This window comes from Pezoporus flaviventris, unplaced genomic scaffold (assembly GCF_033815535.1).
Source record: "Pezoporus flaviventris isolate CSIRO_AGI_PZ_B2104156 unplaced genomic scaffold, CSIRO_AGI_Pfla_v1 ptg000002l, whole genome shotgun sequence".
In the NCBI taxonomy this organism is placed as follows: domain Eukaryota; kingdom Metazoa; phylum Chordata; class Aves; order Psittaciformes; family Psittacidae; genus Pezoporus; species Pezoporus flaviventris.
The window spans coordinates 93,012,486-93,032,284 of record NW_026892550.1 but is presented as its reverse complement, the minus strand read 5'-3'; the positions used below and the strand labels follow the sequence as shown (position 1 = coordinate 93,032,284).

The 19,799-nt window shown below is 53.8% G+C and overlaps 1 protein-coding gene across 1 annotated transcript; it reads left to right on the top strand.

Annotated features, from left to right (window-relative positions):
- The first annotated feature begins 1,101 nt into the window (after positions 1-1,101).
- CARD10 (caspase recruitment domain family member 10) lies at positions 1,102-17,376 on the top strand. The gene is made up of 21 exons (XM_061445169.1): positions 1,102-1,197; positions 3,087-3,305; positions 3,678-3,815; positions 4,489-4,814; positions 6,244-6,426; positions 6,793-6,948; positions 7,075-7,200; positions 7,373-7,567; positions 7,665-7,802; positions 8,556-8,671; positions 8,897-8,937; positions 9,623-9,743; positions 10,176-10,356; positions 11,199-11,322; positions 11,676-11,916; positions 12,203-12,272; positions 12,616-12,715; positions 13,167-13,325; positions 15,434-15,549; positions 16,177-16,292; positions 16,541-17,376. Exons 1-21 carry the CDS (start codon positions 1,191-1,193, stop codon positions 16,746-16,748), a joined length of 3,081 nt encoding a protein of 1,026 aa, XP_061301153.1. The 5' UTR covers positions 1,102-1,190; the 3' UTR covers positions 16,749-17,376.
- The last annotated feature ends 2,423 nt before the right edge of the window (positions 17,377-19,799 follow it).

Genomic DNA, 19,799 nt, shown 5'->3' with positions numbered 1-19,799 from the left:
GGAGGGATGCACAGCACTACTCTGGGCTATCCTGTGGGCTGACGCCGAGGGTGGGGGGAATCAGGTGAACTCCCATTTTTTATCACCTTGATACTGCACTGGGAATCTCTTGCACAGAGCCTGCACTGTCTTATCCTGGCCATTGAGGTCTGAGGTTTGACACAGTTGGGATGAAACAGAGTTGCTAGAGAAAATTAAAAACACCTTAGCCTTGGAAGGGGAGGCATATGATGCTGGTCCAAATCACAGTGCCCAACTCCATCTCTCCCAGACCCCTCCTAGTCCCACTGTTAAGCACAGGTTTGGGCAATTAGGTATGTGGCAGGGGTGCAGGTTATCTTGTGTAGGCTCTTTGGGATGCTGTGTGGACACATAGATCCACTCTGGGATTTCTGGACTGAGGGAGGAGGAAAGTTTGCAGGCTTTTGCCTCTGGCCCTGGGGACTCAGTGTGTGGTCAGAATGGCTGGTATGAGCCCCTGTATGCCCTGGAGTAAAGCTCAGTCATGCTGCCCCCGAGCTCAGCTCCACCCACAGACAATACTGAGGACTGGGGGCTAAAATTAAGCCTTTATCGGGATTCTTTCCATCACTCATTTTCTTGCCTTGCTTGACCCCCTCATCCAGAGCCAGCCCTACACGTGGGGTGGCCGGGCTGCAAGCTCTGGAGCCCGTGAACCAAAACCTCTCCTGATGCGCCTCTTCTCTGCAGACTGAGCCGAGGGGGGGCTGCGCCTTGCCGGGAGAGACCTGTGAGCCCATAGCCGGAATCCCCTTGCCGCGACGATTTATAGGGAGGTGAACTCAAATTTGCCTTTCGGAAGCGAAGTCGCGGGAGAGCCGTATCCTTCCGGAGAGCAGCTCCATGCCGGGGCTGCGGAGGGAGCGGGCAAGAGAAACCCTCTTCCCTGGACCGCCCAGGTGAGGAGCAGCCGGAGGAGGGGCTCAGAACCCGGGAGAGGCTGGGGGGAAGATGAGATACCTTCGGGGGCGGGCAGGGCAGCGCTGGGCTGGGCTCTCCATTGCTCAGGGGTTGCGGTTCCCTCCCAGCCGGCTGGAGGAGGGAACACGGGAGGGAGGGAGGGAGGGAGGGAAAGAAGGAAGGAAGGAAGGTGCAGCGGGGTGGTGAGAGCGCTTCAGACACACCTGCTGGGACTGCGGACGGCGGAGCGGAGCGGTGCGGAGCGGGGGATGGCAGGTAAGGGGCGATCCCCGGGAGGGGGACGGGAACGGTGAACGGGAGCTTCTCCCCGATACTTGCGCAGCTTTCAGGGCTGCCGCAGCCCCGCTGTGTCCCCCTCTTCCTCCTCGCAGGGGTTGCTGCCGCGCCCGTCGGGGTGGCCCCGGGGCGGCTGGGGCATGGGTTTCCCGCGGGCTGTGCGGGGTGTTTGTTCCTCTTTTCCTCCTCTTTGCCAGCCACCTCCTCAGGGCTGGCCTCCGGCTCAGCATTCCTTGAATAGCGCCTTCGCGGTGGCCGAAAAGGGAAGCGCTGCCTTGCCCCGGCCTGGAGGGGTACCCATCCCGGGCGGGAGGAGGGGTAACGGCTCCCAGACCCCTCCGACCTCTCCTGCTCTCTGCTGAGCCTTGCCTGCCGAGGAGCTGGTCGCTGCTTGCAGAGCTGGCTTGCTTTTCCAGGAGAAACATTTCGTTATGAAGGCATAAATCCACTCCTCAAAACAGCACAACTTCTGTGACCTGCTGTTGCATCCTCCTCCTGCATTCTGGTGTCTCTGTGGCAAGTGAGGCTGTCCCAAATGAAAGAGAGAAGTTTCTGCGAGAAGCACAGTTTGTTGTCTTTATTCAGCCTAGGACGGTCCAGAGCTGTATTGGTATTTAGGTGTCAAAGTGCTTTGGTGCTGGAAATTGGACACTCGAGTGTATTTTGTGGATTCAGCAATTCTGTTTTCTTCTTATCCTTCATCTGGGAGGCACTGAACCTCCCGTATTTTTACTTGGAGGATTAACTTCTACGTAGCTCACTCAGCCATCCCCCTTGCTGTGGTAGTTGGCTGTCTGAAATAGGATGATATCATTCTCATCACAAGAAAGAAAGAAAAAAAAACAACAAACCCGAATAAAATAGACTGTGAGATTTCCCTTCCTTCCCTCTGCCTCCATGCAACATGGATGTCTACACTGCCCCTCGGGATGTTGTGTGGCTGGGGTAGGAAAGCTGGACTTCATGCCAGCACCAACCAGCAGGTAACGGTGCACACTGGGTAGGAGAGATGGCATCTAGGTCTCAGGATATCTTTGCTGGGCTTTGTCTCAGCAACTAAAAGGAAGTGTGCTGGCCTGTGAAGCAGGTATTATTTCTTAAGTGTAGGTTGAGTTGATACATAGCTGGGAAGAGAGCTCATTGCACGTACCTGCTCCATCATGGCTTGTAGGACTTCATGGAGCAGTTTTCATTTAGACCACTGCTCTAAAGGTTTTTGGTCCATTGACTTCAGGGGATCCCTCTTGCTTTATTTGATTGACAGTGGGATTGCCTTGTTACTACATGTTTTCACACTGATGTGTGGAAGATACATGGGAGATACTCTTATGAAATTCACCTTTGGCTACAGGTACTGCAGGCAAAAGTGCTCCATGGGATGGTGCCCTCAGGAACTCCAGTTTGGCCACCGATGCCTGGGGCATGCACAGGGCAAATGAATCCCCAGGGAAACCCTCCTCTCCAGCCACAGTATGAGAAAGTATGTCCCAGGCTCTGAAAAGGCTTGGTCCAGGGAGTTTCCTGTTCTCAGGGATGGAGAAAAAGTGAAGATGTGTGACGTGGGGGGGGATTTAAGAATGCTTCAGGAATGAAGATGGCACCTTCTCTAGACTTCCTACTGTATATACTCCTAACTCCCTTATGCACCCCTTGTTTTCTGCATATCTAAGGCACTAGGTGGACACTCAAGATCCCGCTGGACCAATTTGTATGTAAAATGGCTTGTGATGTATCTGAGTTCCATTTGCAAGACAACTAGTCATTTGCATGCTCGTACCTCTACTCATGTTCTCCCATGTCTACTCATGCCTTTTACCCTGTGCTCCTCCATCATTCCTCAGACCTTCTCTTTCCTTTTATCCTCACAGCCCTGGAGAATGCTCCTCTCCAAGCCCACAGCCTCTCGGAGCAGGAGGAGGAAGAAGATGCTGTCTGGGAGAAGATTGAGAGTGCCCGGCACCAGCTAACCCGCTCCCTAAACCCAGCGAAACTCACCCCATACCTGCGCCAGTGCCGTGTGATAGATGAGCAGGATGAGGAGGAGGTGCTGAATTCATGCCGATTCCCCTGCAAAAGCAACCAGACAGGTGGGAGAAAGCACAGACTCACACTTGGATGGGCCTGCTTTCTGGGGGGCAACCTGGTTTTGACATGCAGCGAGTGCTACACAGCATAGGGTGGCGTGGCCTCCTGGGTCCTTCCACTGCACTGCTACCTCAGCTTTGTTGTTCTCTGAGATGCTCTGCAGCCAGATCTCCCTCTCATCCTCTGTGGACCTCCCTCTGGGTGCACACAGATGAGGGCAAGTGCTCCCACCACAACCCCTCTTCTAGCCATTCCCATTCCTGTGGATGGAACTGGAAATGATGGAGATGCTACTTCACATCACAAAGCTGGGCTATGCTCTTTTCTCTCTGGTTTGCAGGAACTTTATCCTAGCTTTTTGTTCCTTCTCCCAGGTTACCTGATGGACATCCTCCGGCGCCGTGGGAAGCGAGGCTATGAAGCCTTCCTGGAATCCTTAGAGTTTTATTACCCCGAGCACTACACACGACTAACAGGGAGGGAGCCAGCACAGCGCTGTTCTATGATCCTGGGTAGGTGCTTCGGCCTCTCTTCAGCTGCTGCTTGCATGGGAAAGGCTAGAAATCTGTGCATGTACATGCATACAACCTGTTTCATGCTACCATGACAGCTCTGTGCTCTGGATCTGGCATTGAGGGGGCCAGATATAGCTTTAAAAAATATAGGTCTTATAGCAGCCTTCCAATCTGGAAGCAGCCAAGAAATCTGGAGAGGGACTTCTTACGAGGTGAAGATAGGACAGGGGAATGGCTTTGAACTGGCAGAGTGGAGACTTGGATTAGATATTGGGAAGAAATTCTTCCCTGTGGGGGTGCTGAGGCCCTGGCACAGGTTGCCCAGAGAAGCTGTGGCTGCCCTGTCCCTGACAGTGCTCAAGGCCAGGTTGGACGGGGCTTGGAGCAACCTGCTCTAGTGGAAGGTGTCCCTGCCCGTGGCAGGGGGTTGGAACTGGATGAGCTTTAAGGTCCCTTCCAACCCAAACCGTTCTGTGATTCTATGATTCAGTGAAATGTACATGGGTGATGGACTGTGGTGCCTTAAACCTGAGGCAAGAAGGGCTGCAAACCCATGGGAGAGCTTGCTATCCCTTGAAGGAAACAGAGCATTGGGCAAATCTGCAGGCAGTTTTCCTGGGGTTACCCATGTCTTAGCAGCCAGGACCAGATTCTCCTTTGTTTCCCCCAGATGAGGAAGGCCCTGAGGGTCTAACTCAGTTCCTGATGATGGAGGTGAAGAAGGTGAGGGCCCAGCGGAAAGAGCTCCTGCTGAAGGAACACCAGCTCCAGGTGAAAAACCAGGCATTGGAGCAAGAGCAGGCCCGGCTGGAGAAGCAGCTGCAGGAGCTCCTGAAGGTGCAGGAGCGTTGCCAGCGACTGAGAGAGGAGTGGGACACCAACAGTGTGGAGCTGCTGAGGCTGAAGGACGAGAATTACATGATGGCCATGCGCTATGCGCAGCTCTGCGAGGAGAAGAACATGGCTGTGCTGCGGAGCAGGGACTTGCAGCTGGTGGTATGGCCCCGGGGAGCAAGAGGGTTGGTGGTGGGAGGCTGCAGGGGTCTGATGGCCAAGAGGGGCGCACACTATGCGTGGTGGCCCATGAGCATGAAGCTGATGGTGGGTGGGATGTGTGTCAGGGCAAATGCTCCTGCTCTTGAAGGGAATGCGCCTTAGTCATGGGCACAGCATAGGAGGCTCATTGCTGCCCTGGGGAGCAATGGTGCTTGTATTCACTTTTCCCCAGGAAAGGGCTTGCATTTTCCCCTCTAGTGAGAGTGGTGGCTGGGCAGCCAGCCGCACATGGGGTGCTGGGTGATTGCATGCTGTCCAGAGCTGCCCAGCCCGTCCTGCAGCTCACAGGAGTGTTCTGGCACAGACTCCATCCCCACCACCTCCTTTTCTCTCTCATGACGTTTGGGAGACTCATGCCCTGCATACCTGAAGGAATTTGTGACACCGCACTCCAGCTGCCAAGCTCTCACCTCCAGCAAACGCACCCATTTCCTGCCTGGGCAAGGACAGCCCTACCTTGAGCCTATTAATAACTTATTTTCCCCAGTGCTCTGCTGTCTCCTGGCATTCCCCCTACCAGTCTGGACCTGGATCTCCCACACAGCCCTGTGTTTACCCTTCATTCCTCATTCTGCTCTGCCAATGCTAGGATCCTCCCCTGCGTTTTATCTGGTATTCCTGCTAAAACCAGCTCCCTGCGCCTCCTGTGAGCAGGGAGGCAAATTCCTGGTGTGTGGCTGTGGGGTGAAGAAATCCCCTTGCAAGCAGGGTCAACCCCCAGGTCCCAGTGTGCCTTCCCCTCCTGACTCCAGGGTCCAGAAGTGACCAGTCCCTGCGGGTCATCCTAGGTCTTTTGGGTAGATTTTACAGAAGTCATCCAGTTCCTGAGCTCCTCCTTGGCAATTTTGGCAGTGTTGCTTGGTGCTCGATGGCTTTGGTAGGTTTCCCCTGTCCCGTTTGCTGTCATAGCCTTGCCTGGCTGTGAAACTGGTTCTCTGATGAACCTTATCAGCTGTTACAGGTCTGTGAGGACCTCCCCTGTCTCCAGTGCTAGGGGCTGGGAAGCCTTTGAGATCTCACAGCTGCTGGCCCTGGCAGTGCACCAGAGTTCCCTGGTTCACCCACAGTCAAGGACAGATGCACTGGGGATGCCCTAAGGTAGCATGAAAGTTCGTGCACTGGGAGAGAATCCTGAGACTGAGTATGCTTACGCAAGTGCATCTTCCTCCTTTGCCCTGCAGGGAAAAGCTTTTGCATGCAGCTGTGCTAAGCTTGGCCCAGCTGCAGGATGCTCCTTCGCGTGGTTGCCCAGCCCTCAATTCCCTCACCTCCAGCCCCTTTTTCTGTCCAGCATCCTCTCTGCTTCACTCCCCACTAAGGCAGAGGTGCAGGGCCGTGTGTCAGGCTGTGTTTTCTCCCCTGGTTGCAGGTGGACCAGCTGAAATGCAAAGTGGCCAGCCTAGAGGAGGAGTGCAGCCTGCTGCGGAAGCAGGCATCTGCGCTACCCCAGCAGGAGGCAGAGGAGCGGGGACACCCCGACACTGTGTCCGAGCTGCGGGCTGAGAACCAGCGGCTCACAGCGTCACTGCAGGAGCTGCAGGGCATGCTGCAGGTACCTGGGGGGGCAGAAGAGGTGTCCGGACACCTTTCATTGGGCGCTCCCAGTGCTGGTGACATGGGCACTGGAGAGATGAGGGAAATCACTGGGCTGGTCTGTCTCTTCCTCTGAGCGTATCGCTTACATCTCTTGTATCACACCATGTATCTGTGGTGGCTGCCATTGCTTCTGGATGTGGGTGGTGACGGGTCCTTGCTTCCTGCTCTTGGATGTGGTCATAAGGGTGACTTTGTGCCTTGGAGTGCACAGTAGATTAGTGCAGGAGTGTTGATGACAGCTGTGCCAGGCTGCCTGTCACTGCTGCGGTCTGGTTCTCCCTCGGTGCTTGTGGTGCAGTGACGGGACCCTCTCACCTCCTAGACACCTGGCGAAGGCCCAGTGCCAGGCTCTGAGCAGATCCTGCTGGACATCCTGGAGCACGACTGGAAGGAAGCCCAAGATGACCGGCAGGATCTCTGCCAGAAACTCAACTCCCTGCAGAATGAGCTGCAGTGGGCCGAAGAGCTGCGGGATAAGGTAGAGCATCCATCACTGCCCCCATCCCCACACACCAAGCAGGCCTGGAAAAGAGGGCAGGGAGGGGGCTGAGAAGACACAGCAGCTTTTCCAGGGAGCCTAATGCTCACTGCTCACTGTTGCCAGTACCTCCAGGAGGTTGAAGATCTGCAGCTGAAGTACCGGACACTGCAGAAGGACTGTGATCTCTACAAGCATCGTATGAACACAGTGCTGCTGCAGCTGGAGGAGATTGAAAAAGAGCGGGACCAGGTAAACTGCTGTTCCCCAGGCTCTCCACTTCCCAGAAGGACCAGAGCTTTTGCCTCTGCTCTGGATGTCCCCTCCTTTCCCAGTGGATCTTCTCCATCCATGCCAGGGTGGGAGGCAGAGGTTAGTAGTGCAGTTCTGTGCCCCCTCTCACTCTCAGCCTGGCTCCTTGCAGGCAATCCAGAGCCGTGATGGAGTGCAGCTACAATACTCCCAGAGCCTGATCGAGAAGGACCAGTACCGCAAACGCGTACGCACCCTGGAGGAGGAGCGGGATGAGCTCCTAAGCAAGCTGAGCCAGGCCGAAGGGCTGAACAGCACACTGGAGGCGCAGCTGCAGCGGTGCCAAGGCAGCCGCAGCCTGGGCAAGGTGAGGGGGCTGGAAAGAAGGGGGAATAGAGAAGGCAGAGGGATCAGGACTGATCTCTGGGGGATGCAGTGGGTTGATGGAGTCTCTGCTCTCCCAGATGTGCAGCTCTTCCTACTCGCTCTGCTCCAACCTCAGCAGCACCTGGAGCCTTGTAGACAACCCTACGACAGGACCTGTGGATGTACTGGGGGTTTCTGTTATCCCTTTCCCAGGGGATTCGGCTATTCAGAGCATGGTGAGTGCTTGACCAGGAGAGGCTGACCCTCAGCTGAGGGCAGTGGGAAACCACACTGTTCAGGAAGGGAATATGAGCATTGGAGCAGGTTCATTGCAGGGCTGTGGCTTGGTGAAAGACTGGGCATGGGGCAGCGTATAAGGTGGGAGCAGATCGCAGACATAGTGCTGTGTTCTCTGACAAACTGGCCAAGGTGTGCAGTGCTCACTGGTTGGGAAAGAAGGAGGAGTGAAACTCTCTTCATCCCATATGACACCCTAGAAATCAACAGCCTCATGTAAGATGTTATCCTTCCCAAAAAGCTGTTCAATCTACATATGCTGCAGGAGAAATCCTAGCAATTTCCAGCCCTGTAGCAGAAATGTGTTGTTGTTTTTGAGGGAGTCAAGTTATTTCCTTTGACTCTTTTGAACTCTTATCCTAGAGCACCCTTAAATGGGCAGTCCCACGGGTTACACCTCTGGGTTCACAGTGGCTAGAAATGAGACATACTGACAAATCTCGATATTCCCTAAAGCTGCTACTGCTCCCACAGCTTGTATATTGCAAAAGGATGGGGATGCAGTGTCATGTATCTCCATCTGTATGTTCTACTTGGGAAAACAAGGTGCCCCTGGGTGTTTGGAGGGATGTGGATGGTCCTTGAAGAGGCATGTGTTAGCCAAGGAGCTGTTTGCAGCCTGGCCTGAAGGGAGGAGATAGGTGATGCTGGGTGTTGGTGTTATCAGGCATCTCTCTTTCACTCTTCCCAAGGAGGTGACTCCTGACAGTGAGAAGGATATCAACCGCCTTTCCACCTTCCCCTTCCCACCTTGCATTGGCTCCATCCTCCGTCGGCAGCGGGAAGAAAGGTGCATGACCTACAAAAGGTGATTGCTGGGGGCTGCTTGAGTCTGTGTCTCCTCTGTGGGGCTTGTGGGGCCCAGGGAGAGCAGGCTGGAAGGAGAGAAGGCAAACTGGAGTGGGGAGGCCAGCTGGGAGCTGGGTGCTGGCTGGGGGGTTGCTTCTTGGGTGGGGATGGAGCTCAGAATGGGATGCAAACAGGTTTTGGAAAAGCTGTTGCCTCACAGCTCCCCTTTGTGTTTCCTTTGTAGCTTGTCCTGTGGCTCCTTCAGCAGCATTGAAGATGCAACAGGTACCAGGTTGGGGGCTTTCCCCAGAGGGTCTAGCTAAATAGAAGTGGTGGCCATGGGGAGAGGGGTTGGAGAACTGAGCCTCCCCATGCTTGAGGTGTGTACAGCTGCAAGAGCTCTGCACCCCTAGCAGGGTGCTATGGACCCACGCATTCCCCAGGCACGGCAGCTGGAAAAGCTGTCTTTTCCTCTACAAAGCAGTAGCTATTTACATCAGCTCTGTTTAACTCATGGAGAGCTGTGTTGATGGAGAACTTGATGGGATTGGGGGATTAGCTAAGAGAGGAGAGAAATGCCTTTGCCCTGGGCTGTTACCAAGATATTCCCTTTATCTGCTACTCCTGGGGTGATGGGTTGTAGATGTCCTGGAGTGGAGCTCCTGGTGCTGAGTACTGTGGTGGGTGCTGGTGGCTGAACTCTGAGCACATCCAAGTGGCCCTGGCTGCTGTTGCCTTCTGATCAGACTGCTGATGAAGGGAGCAAAGGTTTGCTTGTTCCCAGGAGGCCTGGGAAACCCTTTCCAGGAAGGCAACTGTTCAAAGGCTTGCTGCAGCCTCACTTTCCCAGTCAGATGCTAGAAAATGCCCAGGAGGGGGTGACAGACCTTTGCCACTCTAAGAACGTGAGGTCCCAGCAGCACTCGGAGAGGTGACATGCTCCATCTCTCCCTCTTGCTCTCTTTCCTAGGTAGTGGTTTTGCTAGCACCTCGCTTGGGGCCTTCTCCTCTTCTTCCAGCAGCACCTACACCAGGGTGAAGTCGGAGATTTGCTTGTCCACGCTTCCCAGCCGTGAGGAGGTCACCAGGAGGTGACTACTGCTCTCTGAGCTGGCTGCTTGGTTTGTGGTGCTGACGGACCCTTTCTGCCTCTCTCCTTGAGCTCTTTGTTGCTAGTGGGAGAGGAGAGAAATGCAGATCCTACAATAATCATTGCTTCCTAGCAGGACTTCAGTTTTTTGTGTTGTCCCATGTGTTATGGCAGGGTGGGGATGTTGCCCTGGCCTGGGCACACATCTGATTAGATAGGGACAGGTCTGTGGGAGCCCAGCTTGGCTTCGGTGTTGTGGCTGGTGGGATGAAAGGGCTGCACGGGTTCTGTGTATGATGGCCATAAATCATGAGCTCTGTACTGCAGCGCTCAGTACAATAAGCACCCTGTAGCTGGACACAGGGCATGAGGGAGCAGTTATTAGAAAAGGTAGCAAACTTCAGTTGCTGGACTTAGTGTTTCTTCTTGCCAGGTCACTGGTGGTACAGCTCTCTAGCATGAGTCACCCCAGCAACCCTTCACCCCAGGAGAAGAGGCTTGGAGCAGACATTTCCATCCTTGGAGGGAACAGGACAGGGATTTATGTCCAGTGGGTCAAGCCAGGCTCACAGGTTGAGGATGCAGGACTTAGGGAAGGGTGCCGGCTTGTTGAGGTGAGTCTGGGAAAGAGCTCTTTTGGGTTTGTAAGGCGTATGGGATGATGCAGGTAGTGTTGAGTGGTCCCCAGTGCAAGATCACCTCTACCCAGCTTGAAGCTCACCTCCTCACAGCTTGAAGCTCACCTCCATTTCTCTTGTATCCCAGAGTGCTTCCTGCCTAGAGCTTTATGGAGCACAAACACCCATCCAGGTCTCGTTGTATTTGAGTGTAGCTGTGCATGTAAAAATGCTGAGACCTTCCGAAACACTTCCTTCAGCTGTGGGAGGGGAGAAAGAAAAGAGGTCACACAGTTAAGATAGCAATATGGCTATATGGCACTGGGCTTGGCTGTCACCTTGTAGTATATCAGAGCAGTTTGCATCCTGCATATGCCCATTGCAAAGCAATCAATTCTGGAGCAAGATTTCTCTGCCCTTTGTGACCCTCTTGAGCTATACAGAATAATTGCTCTGAAGAAAGCTGCTGGAGGGAGGGAGGGAAGGGTATTTGTTTTGACAAGCATGACACCACTAGAAATATACAGCTACGCTACTTGAGTTAGTATCCCACCTGTAACCGAAAATAAACCATCTCTCCTGCCCCACTCCCACACGCATTCATGCACACACATTTGCTTTCGCAGCAGTCCAGCATCCGCATCGGGTGGTGACTGGCAGCATGTATTTCAGAGGCAGAAGGAGCCAGAGGCAGACTGAGGATGCTTTGTCCTCAGGCAGAGGTTTCCCTGGGCCTGCCTCACTCTGTAACATCTCTTGCATAACCCTGATGGGTGAGGGAGCTGGAGGGGAGCCTGCTCTTCTAGTCCTTGGGTCTAATGGCATTGGGTCCTTGCTAGCTGAGGGTGCCGTCGTTGAAGGAAGAGGTGCTTTCCCTGGAGAACTGCACGCGGGAGGTTGCCTTCCTGAGCCTGTTGCACTGGGATGAGCCCTCCAGCCTCATCTTTCAGTTGGACCTGGAAGGTAAGGCCCTGGCAGCTGGATCTCTTTTGAGCTTGAGCTCTCTGTCCCCCTTTCCAGACCCTCCACCCAACCCTGGAGGTAAATCTCAGTTACTCTCTCTCCTCTCCTGTTTGGTCCTAGGCCACCATCTGACACAGGGGTTGGCCGTAGCTCCGGTAGCTTTCCCTGTCTGGTGTGACTTGTGCATCCTCTGAGTTACAGGATGGAGGTACAGACCTTCTGTCTGTTTGCCTCCTCTGCACCCCCCCCACCCCAATCCATAGCATCACAGCTGTGCTGGGGCCTTGGCTATCTTATCGGTGATGGTTTTCTCCTGTCTCCCTGCCCGTGGTGACCTGTATCTCCTGCTCCAGGATACCAGCCTCTGCGGGACGCCCTGGAAGAAGGGAAGAAGTTTTCTGGAGACTCCTTCTATGTACGCACCAACCTGTCCCTCCTGGAGCCGTCAGACCCTTATGCACTGTGCGTGAAGTGTCGGGAGATCCTCCATGTCACAGACACCATGCACAAAGGGCGGCTGGAGTGGTACTGCTCCCGCGTCGACCCCTTGACCATGCGGGACCTGGACAAGGGAACAGTGCCTAACTACAGCAGGTAATCAGGGAGAGGAGGAAGGCAAGGGGGGGTACATAGAGTACCTGCCCATTTATCTGTGGTGAGCATCCCCTATAGCCCCTCAGGACTCTTGATAGTGTGGGCTGCCCAAGCCTTTTATGATGGACCACTGCAGTCGTGTTTGGGTGGTCCTGACAGACTGGGAGGCTGAGTGAGGGCTTTGGTATGCCTGTGCTTTAGCAGGTCGGTGGGGTTTGGTGCAGAGGATCTCAGCAGGCTATGGGGGCTCTAGAGCTGACTGAGTGCAAGCTCTCTGTCTTTTTAGGGCTCACCAGCTTTTGAAGATCCAGGAGAAGGGCCAGATGCCTGTGCAGCAGAGGGGCCACAGAAATAATGTAAGCGAAAGAAGCCAGCAGTGAGATCCGCATGTGTGTGTGCCTATGGCCAGCCCACCACCTCAGCACTCAGTCTGCCCCACTCTGTTGATAAACCAGCTTATATAGAGGTGGCAGCTGGGTTAGCAAGCAGAGCAGGGGCTTATAAACCAGGCAGTATTCCTGCTCTAAGGCTGCTTTCCTGCTCCCTTCCCAGACTAAACCTGATGGGTGGCAGACCTGGTCCCATGCTTTGTGTATGTGCACTCCGTCCTTTTTGCCAGCGGGTGTTCTGCAGCCAGCTCTGTGTGTGTGTGTGAAGTGGTTTATGCTCTCAGCCTTAATGCCCTCACTTTCTCCTCAGCTAAAGAAACGGGCCTTGGACCAGCTGCGCCTGATGAAATCCAAGCCACAGAGGAGCCCAGAACAGCCTCCTCGGCAGTTGTGGATGGACCCCTGCTCAGGTGAGCTGTTAGCCCTGCACCTTCCCATCACCCTTGGAGACATAGTCATCCCCTGTGGGCACTGATGGGTCATTGACATCTGGGATGCCTCAGTCTTTCTGCTCAGGATCCCTCTTACAACTCTAACGGGATTTGGGGAAACCTGTGCATATTTAAATCCCCTGCTCTTTTCCCTGATTTTCTGGGGCTTTCCATTGCTTCTGTGGTTCTTGGGGTCATCACAACTTTTATGGAGAATAAACTGGTGTGTAGCTCAAAGGAAGTGGGCAAGGGGGTCTACAGCAAAGGTATCTGCAGTGAGTATCCTGAGACATAGGATGATTGGTAGGTGCCTCCATGAGTCAGGATGAAGGGATGGCACAGGAAGAATGGGATGATCATTTGGGCCAGTGACCGGCTGATCTCCCATGTTCTCACCTTTGCCTTTCTTTTCTTCATTCCTGGCTTTCAGACCCAGACATGGGCCTGAAGCCTTACAGCCTGGTGCGTCCTGTGGTGGTCAAGACCCCCCGTCCTGTAGTGCTTTCACCTGACTGCATTGCACCACGGCTCATCAGGAACCTGCTGGACTTGCCCACCTCTCGCTTGGACTTCCATGTATGCCCAGCAGGTAGGCAGCAATAAGTGGTTGACATGTCCGGGGCTGGTTTAGGAGCCTGTGGCCAAGTGAGGTAAAATATGCAAGTCTCCTGCTTCCAAAGGCTGCTTTCCCCTTTTACCTCTTGCTGCTTCTTAGCCTACAGTGGGAAGTTAAGATGTTGCTCAGAGGGGTCACTTCTGTAGAGTCTTGGTTAGCCCAGTTGGGAAGAGATACCCTTAGTCTTGAAAGTATGAGATGTGGTCTCATGGGACTCTTGGAAAAAACACAAGGTCTCTCAGTCTTCCCAGACAATACCTGTTAACAGGTCAGCTTTGTGGGCTGAGTGTCTGTAAGACATTCCCTCCTGTTTCTAGCAGTCCTATCCCTTTGGCCCACAGAGAAGCCACCCTTTCTTCTGGTCTCCTGGGGCATGGCATCTATTCCCTTGAGTTGTGGTGGCATGCCTTGCCGCTCTGTGTGCCTCTTCCCAGAGATGAAGCCCCTGGCTGAGGTGGGATCCGCAGGCTAACTTCATACCAGCTCTTCCTCCCAGGAATGTTGGCCTCTTCCTTCTGCCAGCAGCACAAGGATGATGCACTGCTTCAAAGGCTGCTGGGGAAAGGGCTTTACTCCCATAGGGAATTTTCACAGAGGACACCTCCTTTCCTCCTTCCTCCTCCCTTCTCCATCTCTCTCCTTTCCCCGTGTTTAGAGTTCTCCCTTTCCCAAGTGCAGTACTGAAAAACGAGTCTGTATATTTTTTTTTGAGGGGGAGGTAGGAGATGGAGGTAGTGAAAACTCTCTGGGTGCTGAGGAAGGATGGCTCTGCAGATTTTGGCTGTTCGGGCCTTGTAACTGAGCGACTTGGCCGTATATCCTGTCCTACTGAGCCCTCTGCAGGGTCCCGCTCGCATTGCATGGGAACATGCTTCGAAGCTATTACCCCGTCTGGGAATTTACACTGAGGGGAAAAATCCCACTCCCTTCTCCCCGGTCAGTTTTGCCTGTTGTGAGGGAAGGAAGCTGATCCGGTGGTGTTCAAGACACCCCAGTTCTCCTTTGGAGAACTCTTCAGCTGGTGTAGAGTTGGTATAAGCCAGATGATCTTCCACAGGAGCCTGCTTCCTGCTGAAGGAAATGCCAGATAGATGGCTTTGCAGATCCAGCTCTACTAAGAAAGTACCTGTGCCACCAGGCAGAGGCAGCAGAGGATGCCCAGCCAGCCTGGGGCTTGGGAGAGCTGGAACGTGCTCTGGACCCAGTCCCAGACATGCCTTCACCTAAACGCATTCCTTTATTTCTACCTTCAGGGTGGGCAGCTCCTAAAAGTCTTATTAGGTTCCCTGCTCACGTTTTGGTGGCTGTGTGAGCAGTATGGTCAGCAGGTAAAGCCTGGTGCCTACTTCAGCCACACTGGGTTGTGAAGCCTGCGGCTCCCAAGTGAGGTTTCTGTGTGTGTTGTATCATCTTCTGCTGGGAGCTATGAGGGGCAGCTGGCAATCATTGCTGTGATCATGCCAGACCTCACTGTCCTGCTGGCTCAGTCCCCAGTTTACTATCTCAGCATCACCTCTCTGCTGCTGTCCTGCCTGGTGCTGGCTTGGCTGCTGCGTGCTGTCCTTCTGCTTCTGAGCAGGCTGCCACCAACACAAGGAGGCTCAGCTTGCCCCCGTCTTTCTCCCACTCTCCCATGCCAAGGTGCTCGCTCCTCTTGCTTTCCCAGCCCTGCTGCTCACTGGAGCCATCTGTGAGCCCATGTAGCTCACAAACCCTGCAGGAAACCAACCTGGCAAAATAAAGCAATTATTTTTCTGCCATACTCTATCACGGAGTGGGTTGGACAGTGGGGAATGGCTGTGAGCTGTCTTAGGCTGCTGTAGTACAGTAACACAAGTGCTGCTTTTGCACTGCAAGGTGTCTTCGGCTATGATATCGTGCTTGTTCTGTATGCAGGAAGCTGCAGGAGATCCATGCCAATGTATAATGTTGTATAATTAGGCTTGCTCTCCAGAATCTGTAAACACTGAGCTTGATAAGCATCAGCGCAGCAGCAAATGTATGGGGTCTGAGGTAGAAAGTATGTGCAAGAGGGAGAAAGGCCTGACTTCTCCCTTTCCATATCTCCTCTTGGCTTGCAGAGAAGCTGGCAGAAGGGGATCCCAGCACAACTCACACTCACCCCGTGTCTAGGACTGGCCCCCAGGACCGGAGGGAGAGTGGGCGAATCCGCATGATCCAGGAGGCAATGGACAAGGTGCTGAGCTCTTTAGTGTTGGGGGAGATGTCACCGTGTTCGTACTGGAGGAGAGGACGGGACAGCTGAGAGGGGTAGGAAGGAGGGTGGTGCAGCCGATAGAGAAGAAGCTGCTTGCTTGAGGGCTGTGTAGTTTGGAGTGTGTTTTAGGTCCAGGGGTTGTGGTTCAGCAGATATGGACTTTTCCCTGAGTCTATTGAACTAGGGTGAAATAAATGGCAGCTGAGGGTTCATGGGGAGGCAGTGGGAAATGCCATATGCAGGAGTAACCTCCCTGCTCTCACATTCCTCATCTTTGCCAAAGCAGCAGCAGCTCTGCTCGGGGCAGATGCAGAAATGTGGGGCTGTGGGTGACAATGATGACAAAGGGGATGTGAAGATGGTCTGTGGCTGAGCAAGGAGTCCAGTGGGCTCTTTGCTTGGGTTGACACTGATTGAGTGGGTGACTCTGCTTTGTAATTCTTCCCTTCTTTCTTGGCACTGTCCATAAATCCCACATTTAATGGAATTACTATTGGAAAAGCAATGATATTGCACAGTATGGGGTTTGATTTAATGTGACTGTCAGGGGCTGGGGTTATTTTTTTCTCCATTTATATCAGTAAATCTATTCAATTTCCCTTCCAGAATAAACACTGCCTGCTAGAGCTGGGAGTTCAGAGTGTGAGGGATCTAATTAAAAGTGAGATATACCCCATAGTTATCCATGTCGAGGTCACGGAGAAGAACATAAGAGGACTCAGGTAAGACAAGACGGAGTGGCATGGATGAAGGGTGTTGCAGGAGGGATGCAAGAGAGAGAAACCCTTGTGTCTATTCAGAGGGACAGGGATTGGGGTGAGAGCACTTGCTCTGTGTGTTGTGGTTGGTCAATGAGAGGGGAAAAAGGGCAGGAAAAGTGTTTTTATGTACGTGTGAGGTTGTTCCTGGGTAGTTTTGCCACCCCATCCCTTTACACCAAGGGTAATGCTTTTCTCTGTGTTTTCCACAGGAGCTTGCTGGGGAAGGTGGGCCAGCGGGACTCAGAGGTGCTGAAGATGTGCCGCGCTGCGGAGCAGGGTCTTCACACTCTGCCCTGCTCCTGGGCCCGTGTGGAGCCCCATGCCTGGAGCCATGCTGAGGAGCTGCCCAAGGTGGTTCGTGGCTGCATCTTCCAGGAGCAAACCCGGCCCATATGGATTGAGGAGGGCGACGACTGAGCTGGGGGTAGCAGAGCTACCAGCTTCTGTCCCCGGGAGCTGTTCTTGGGCAGGAGAACAGGCAGCGTGTCCTTCCTCACCGAGGGGATGCTGGCAGCAAAGGCCATCAGGAGTAGCCTTTCTGGTCCCCTTGAGGCCCTCAAGAGTCGGGGAGTAACATGTGCTTCCTCCCCTGTCTGAGCTTTCTGTGGCTTAGTGGAGAGATGTCTTCCACCATCATGGTGGGAAACCACCCCCGTGGGCTGTTCCCCGTCACCTTGGGCTGCTCTTGTCTCTGGTACATGGTCAGATTGCCAGATGGGGAATGCAGGGGTACTGTGTGGGATCAGGCTGTGTAGAAGCATATCTCACACATGTTTGAAGCCCTTTTTCCATCATCTCTGTCTACTCTGCCCTGTGGCACTGTGTGCTCTGGGTCCCCTCTTCCCCTGTCTACCTCGCCCCCGGCCCCGTGGTGCAGGGAGCATGGCTTGTGTGCCAGTGCCCTGTCATGGCTGGAGTGACACTAAGCTTGCAACAAACACTCGTTTTATAGGAGCTGTACTCTTTATTGCTTGTAAATTATTAATGGAGCCTTTTATTGGCAGAGCGCATGTAAAGGAGAATTAAATACCATTCATAATGGGAATGGGTGGCAGGCTGTGAGCATGTGTGTTACTGGGAAGGTTTGCCTGCTGCATGACAGGGTATTTTCCTCCTCCTTCAGCTGAGACCCAACTGCCCAGCCCTCCAGGAGAAGGAGGGAGTGCTGTTTTTGCTGTTGTGGGGAGAGAGCATGCTCAGTGTGCCACAGACCAAGCCTGCTCCAATTTCTACTTGCCCTTTGTTTTTCAGTCCCTTGCCTCATTCCCTAGTGGTTACGGGGCTTTAGGAAAGCCAGGGAAAAAGCTAATTTGATGTGTCTGGCTGAGATCCCTAGAGCTTTGCATGCCTCCGTGCCCTGGTTATCATGACATGAGGAGCCAGCTACCTCACCCTCCTGGGTGACAACAGTGAGACTTTAGCCCAGCCACGCTGCCAGGAGAATGGGCACAGTGCCCCTCTCATGGGGGCTGTTCTCACCCTGAGATGGGGTGAGTGTGGGTTCAGGCTCTGGCAGAGGGAAGAGGAAGGGTTGGGGTAGCAAGCAGCCATGCTCACCCACTCAAACATGGTCCTGGCTCGTAACCAATTGCCATTATCAGGTTTGATATGGGAAAGGGATGCTAGGATACTTAGTGTTTGTGGTAGTAGATGGTCTTTCCCGGGGCATACAAGAGGAAAATAAAGTGTATGATTCTGGGAGGCTCTGTGGGGCACAAGACTAGGCAGAGGGCTGAGCCCACTGGTCCTGTGGTCAATGGGAGAAGATGGGCAGTCAGCACCAAAGTCCTCTCTGTGTCCTCCTTTCCCCTGCGATGAGGGTACCGCTAGCGCCATGTGTTTTGAATCTCTGAGCAAAGATTAACTTGCTGATCTTCATGGGTCCCCTGTGTGGTGTTATTTCAGGCTCTAAACCAGTTGTCTGTGTCTTTTATGAGGACAAGAGTGAAGGGAGGAGGGAAGAAAATGAAGAGAGTTTAACCTGCAGTCCCTAAAATGTAGAGCAGAGTCCCAGCTCTGCCCTGGAGCAATGCAGCTCTCCTCCCAGGGAAGGGGGAACTGCTCTAACACATGGCTCCGGATGAAAGCTCCCAAATGGTACCCAGTCCAGGGGATGCAGCTTGAACATCCCAGCACAGGTCCCTTCGAGGGTGCTTGCCCTGCAGGCAGACAAACTGGGACTCTTGTCGAGCTGATGAGAAGACGGGTCCCAAAGCAAGCTCCCATCCACCCTGGCATGGATTTGAACATTAGAGTTTGCATCTTTGCAGGGGAAAAAAGTAGTGCTTGAGTACCCAGGGAGAGCACTGTGTGAGGCGCTTGATGAAGGGCTCGACACCTCAGTGTCCCTGCTGGCACTGGGAACCATCCCCTATATCTTATAGCCTAGGCTGAGGATGGTTAAGAGCAAACCCCCCTTTTGGGTAGTCCAGACTCCCAGCTTGGTGCTTACTACCCTCCCTGGGCCATCAGTATTGTCAGCCTGAGGGAAAGGAAAGCAACAGAGTGTTTCTGGGAGGCAAGCTGGCAGCAGGCACCATTGCCTTGCCCGCTCCTAGGCTTCCTCCAGGCCCCCCTCTTACTCCTTCTTGTCTGCCCTGAGGCTTTCAAAATCCAGCCTCAACTCGTTCTGGACACGGGTGAGAAGCAGAGGGCTCCAGGGCAAACCTAAATGACCTCCTGCTGTCCCACACACCTCATCCCACCTTCTTTGTGCCTCTGGGGGGGGTGCTGCCTGCTCCCAGGAATGAGTCACGGGTTAGGTAACAGAATGCAATTAGCAGCCCTGGGCACTAATTACCAGCTGTAGCAACCTTATGCAAGCCCTGTAACAGTCACCCAGAGCAAGGTTTCTCCCTCCAGAGCAAGGAACAGCAAGGCAGTGTGTATGTTGTTCTGGGAAGGCATCAGCCTTTTCTATGCTGTCCCCCATGACCCAGAAGAGCTGCAGCATTATGGGGTGTATGTCCCATGTACCCCCCAACCCCGGGGCAGAATTGGGCACCTGATGCTATCCCCCCATCATTGGCACCCAAGAAGAAAGTGTCTCAGTGCAAGAACCAGGCTGTGCTCACCTCTAGCATCAGGCATGTTCTGGTTTGTCCATGGTTGGATGTGACCTCTTCTGCATCCCAGCACCATGCTCTGTACAAGGTAGCTTTGTGTCATGTTTGTATGTATTTTGGGGACATCATTAAGGATCCTCTGCCCCTGTCCCCCTTTCCCTCCCAGGGCTGGGAGGTGCTGCAGGATGTCTGGGAGCCATGGAAGCTGCATTTACAGCTGCCTGGCATGTGGCTGGAGCACTTGGAGAGGTTCATTTCTGGTTTGGGAGCAGCGGGTAGCCACGGGAGTGATCCCAGTATTGAGCATGAGGCAGTGGATCAGTCATGCCAGCTTCACATCCCTGCAGTAATGTAAGGCCTGAAGGTGAATGACTCCCTCCCTTGCCCCAAATCAGTGTAAGAA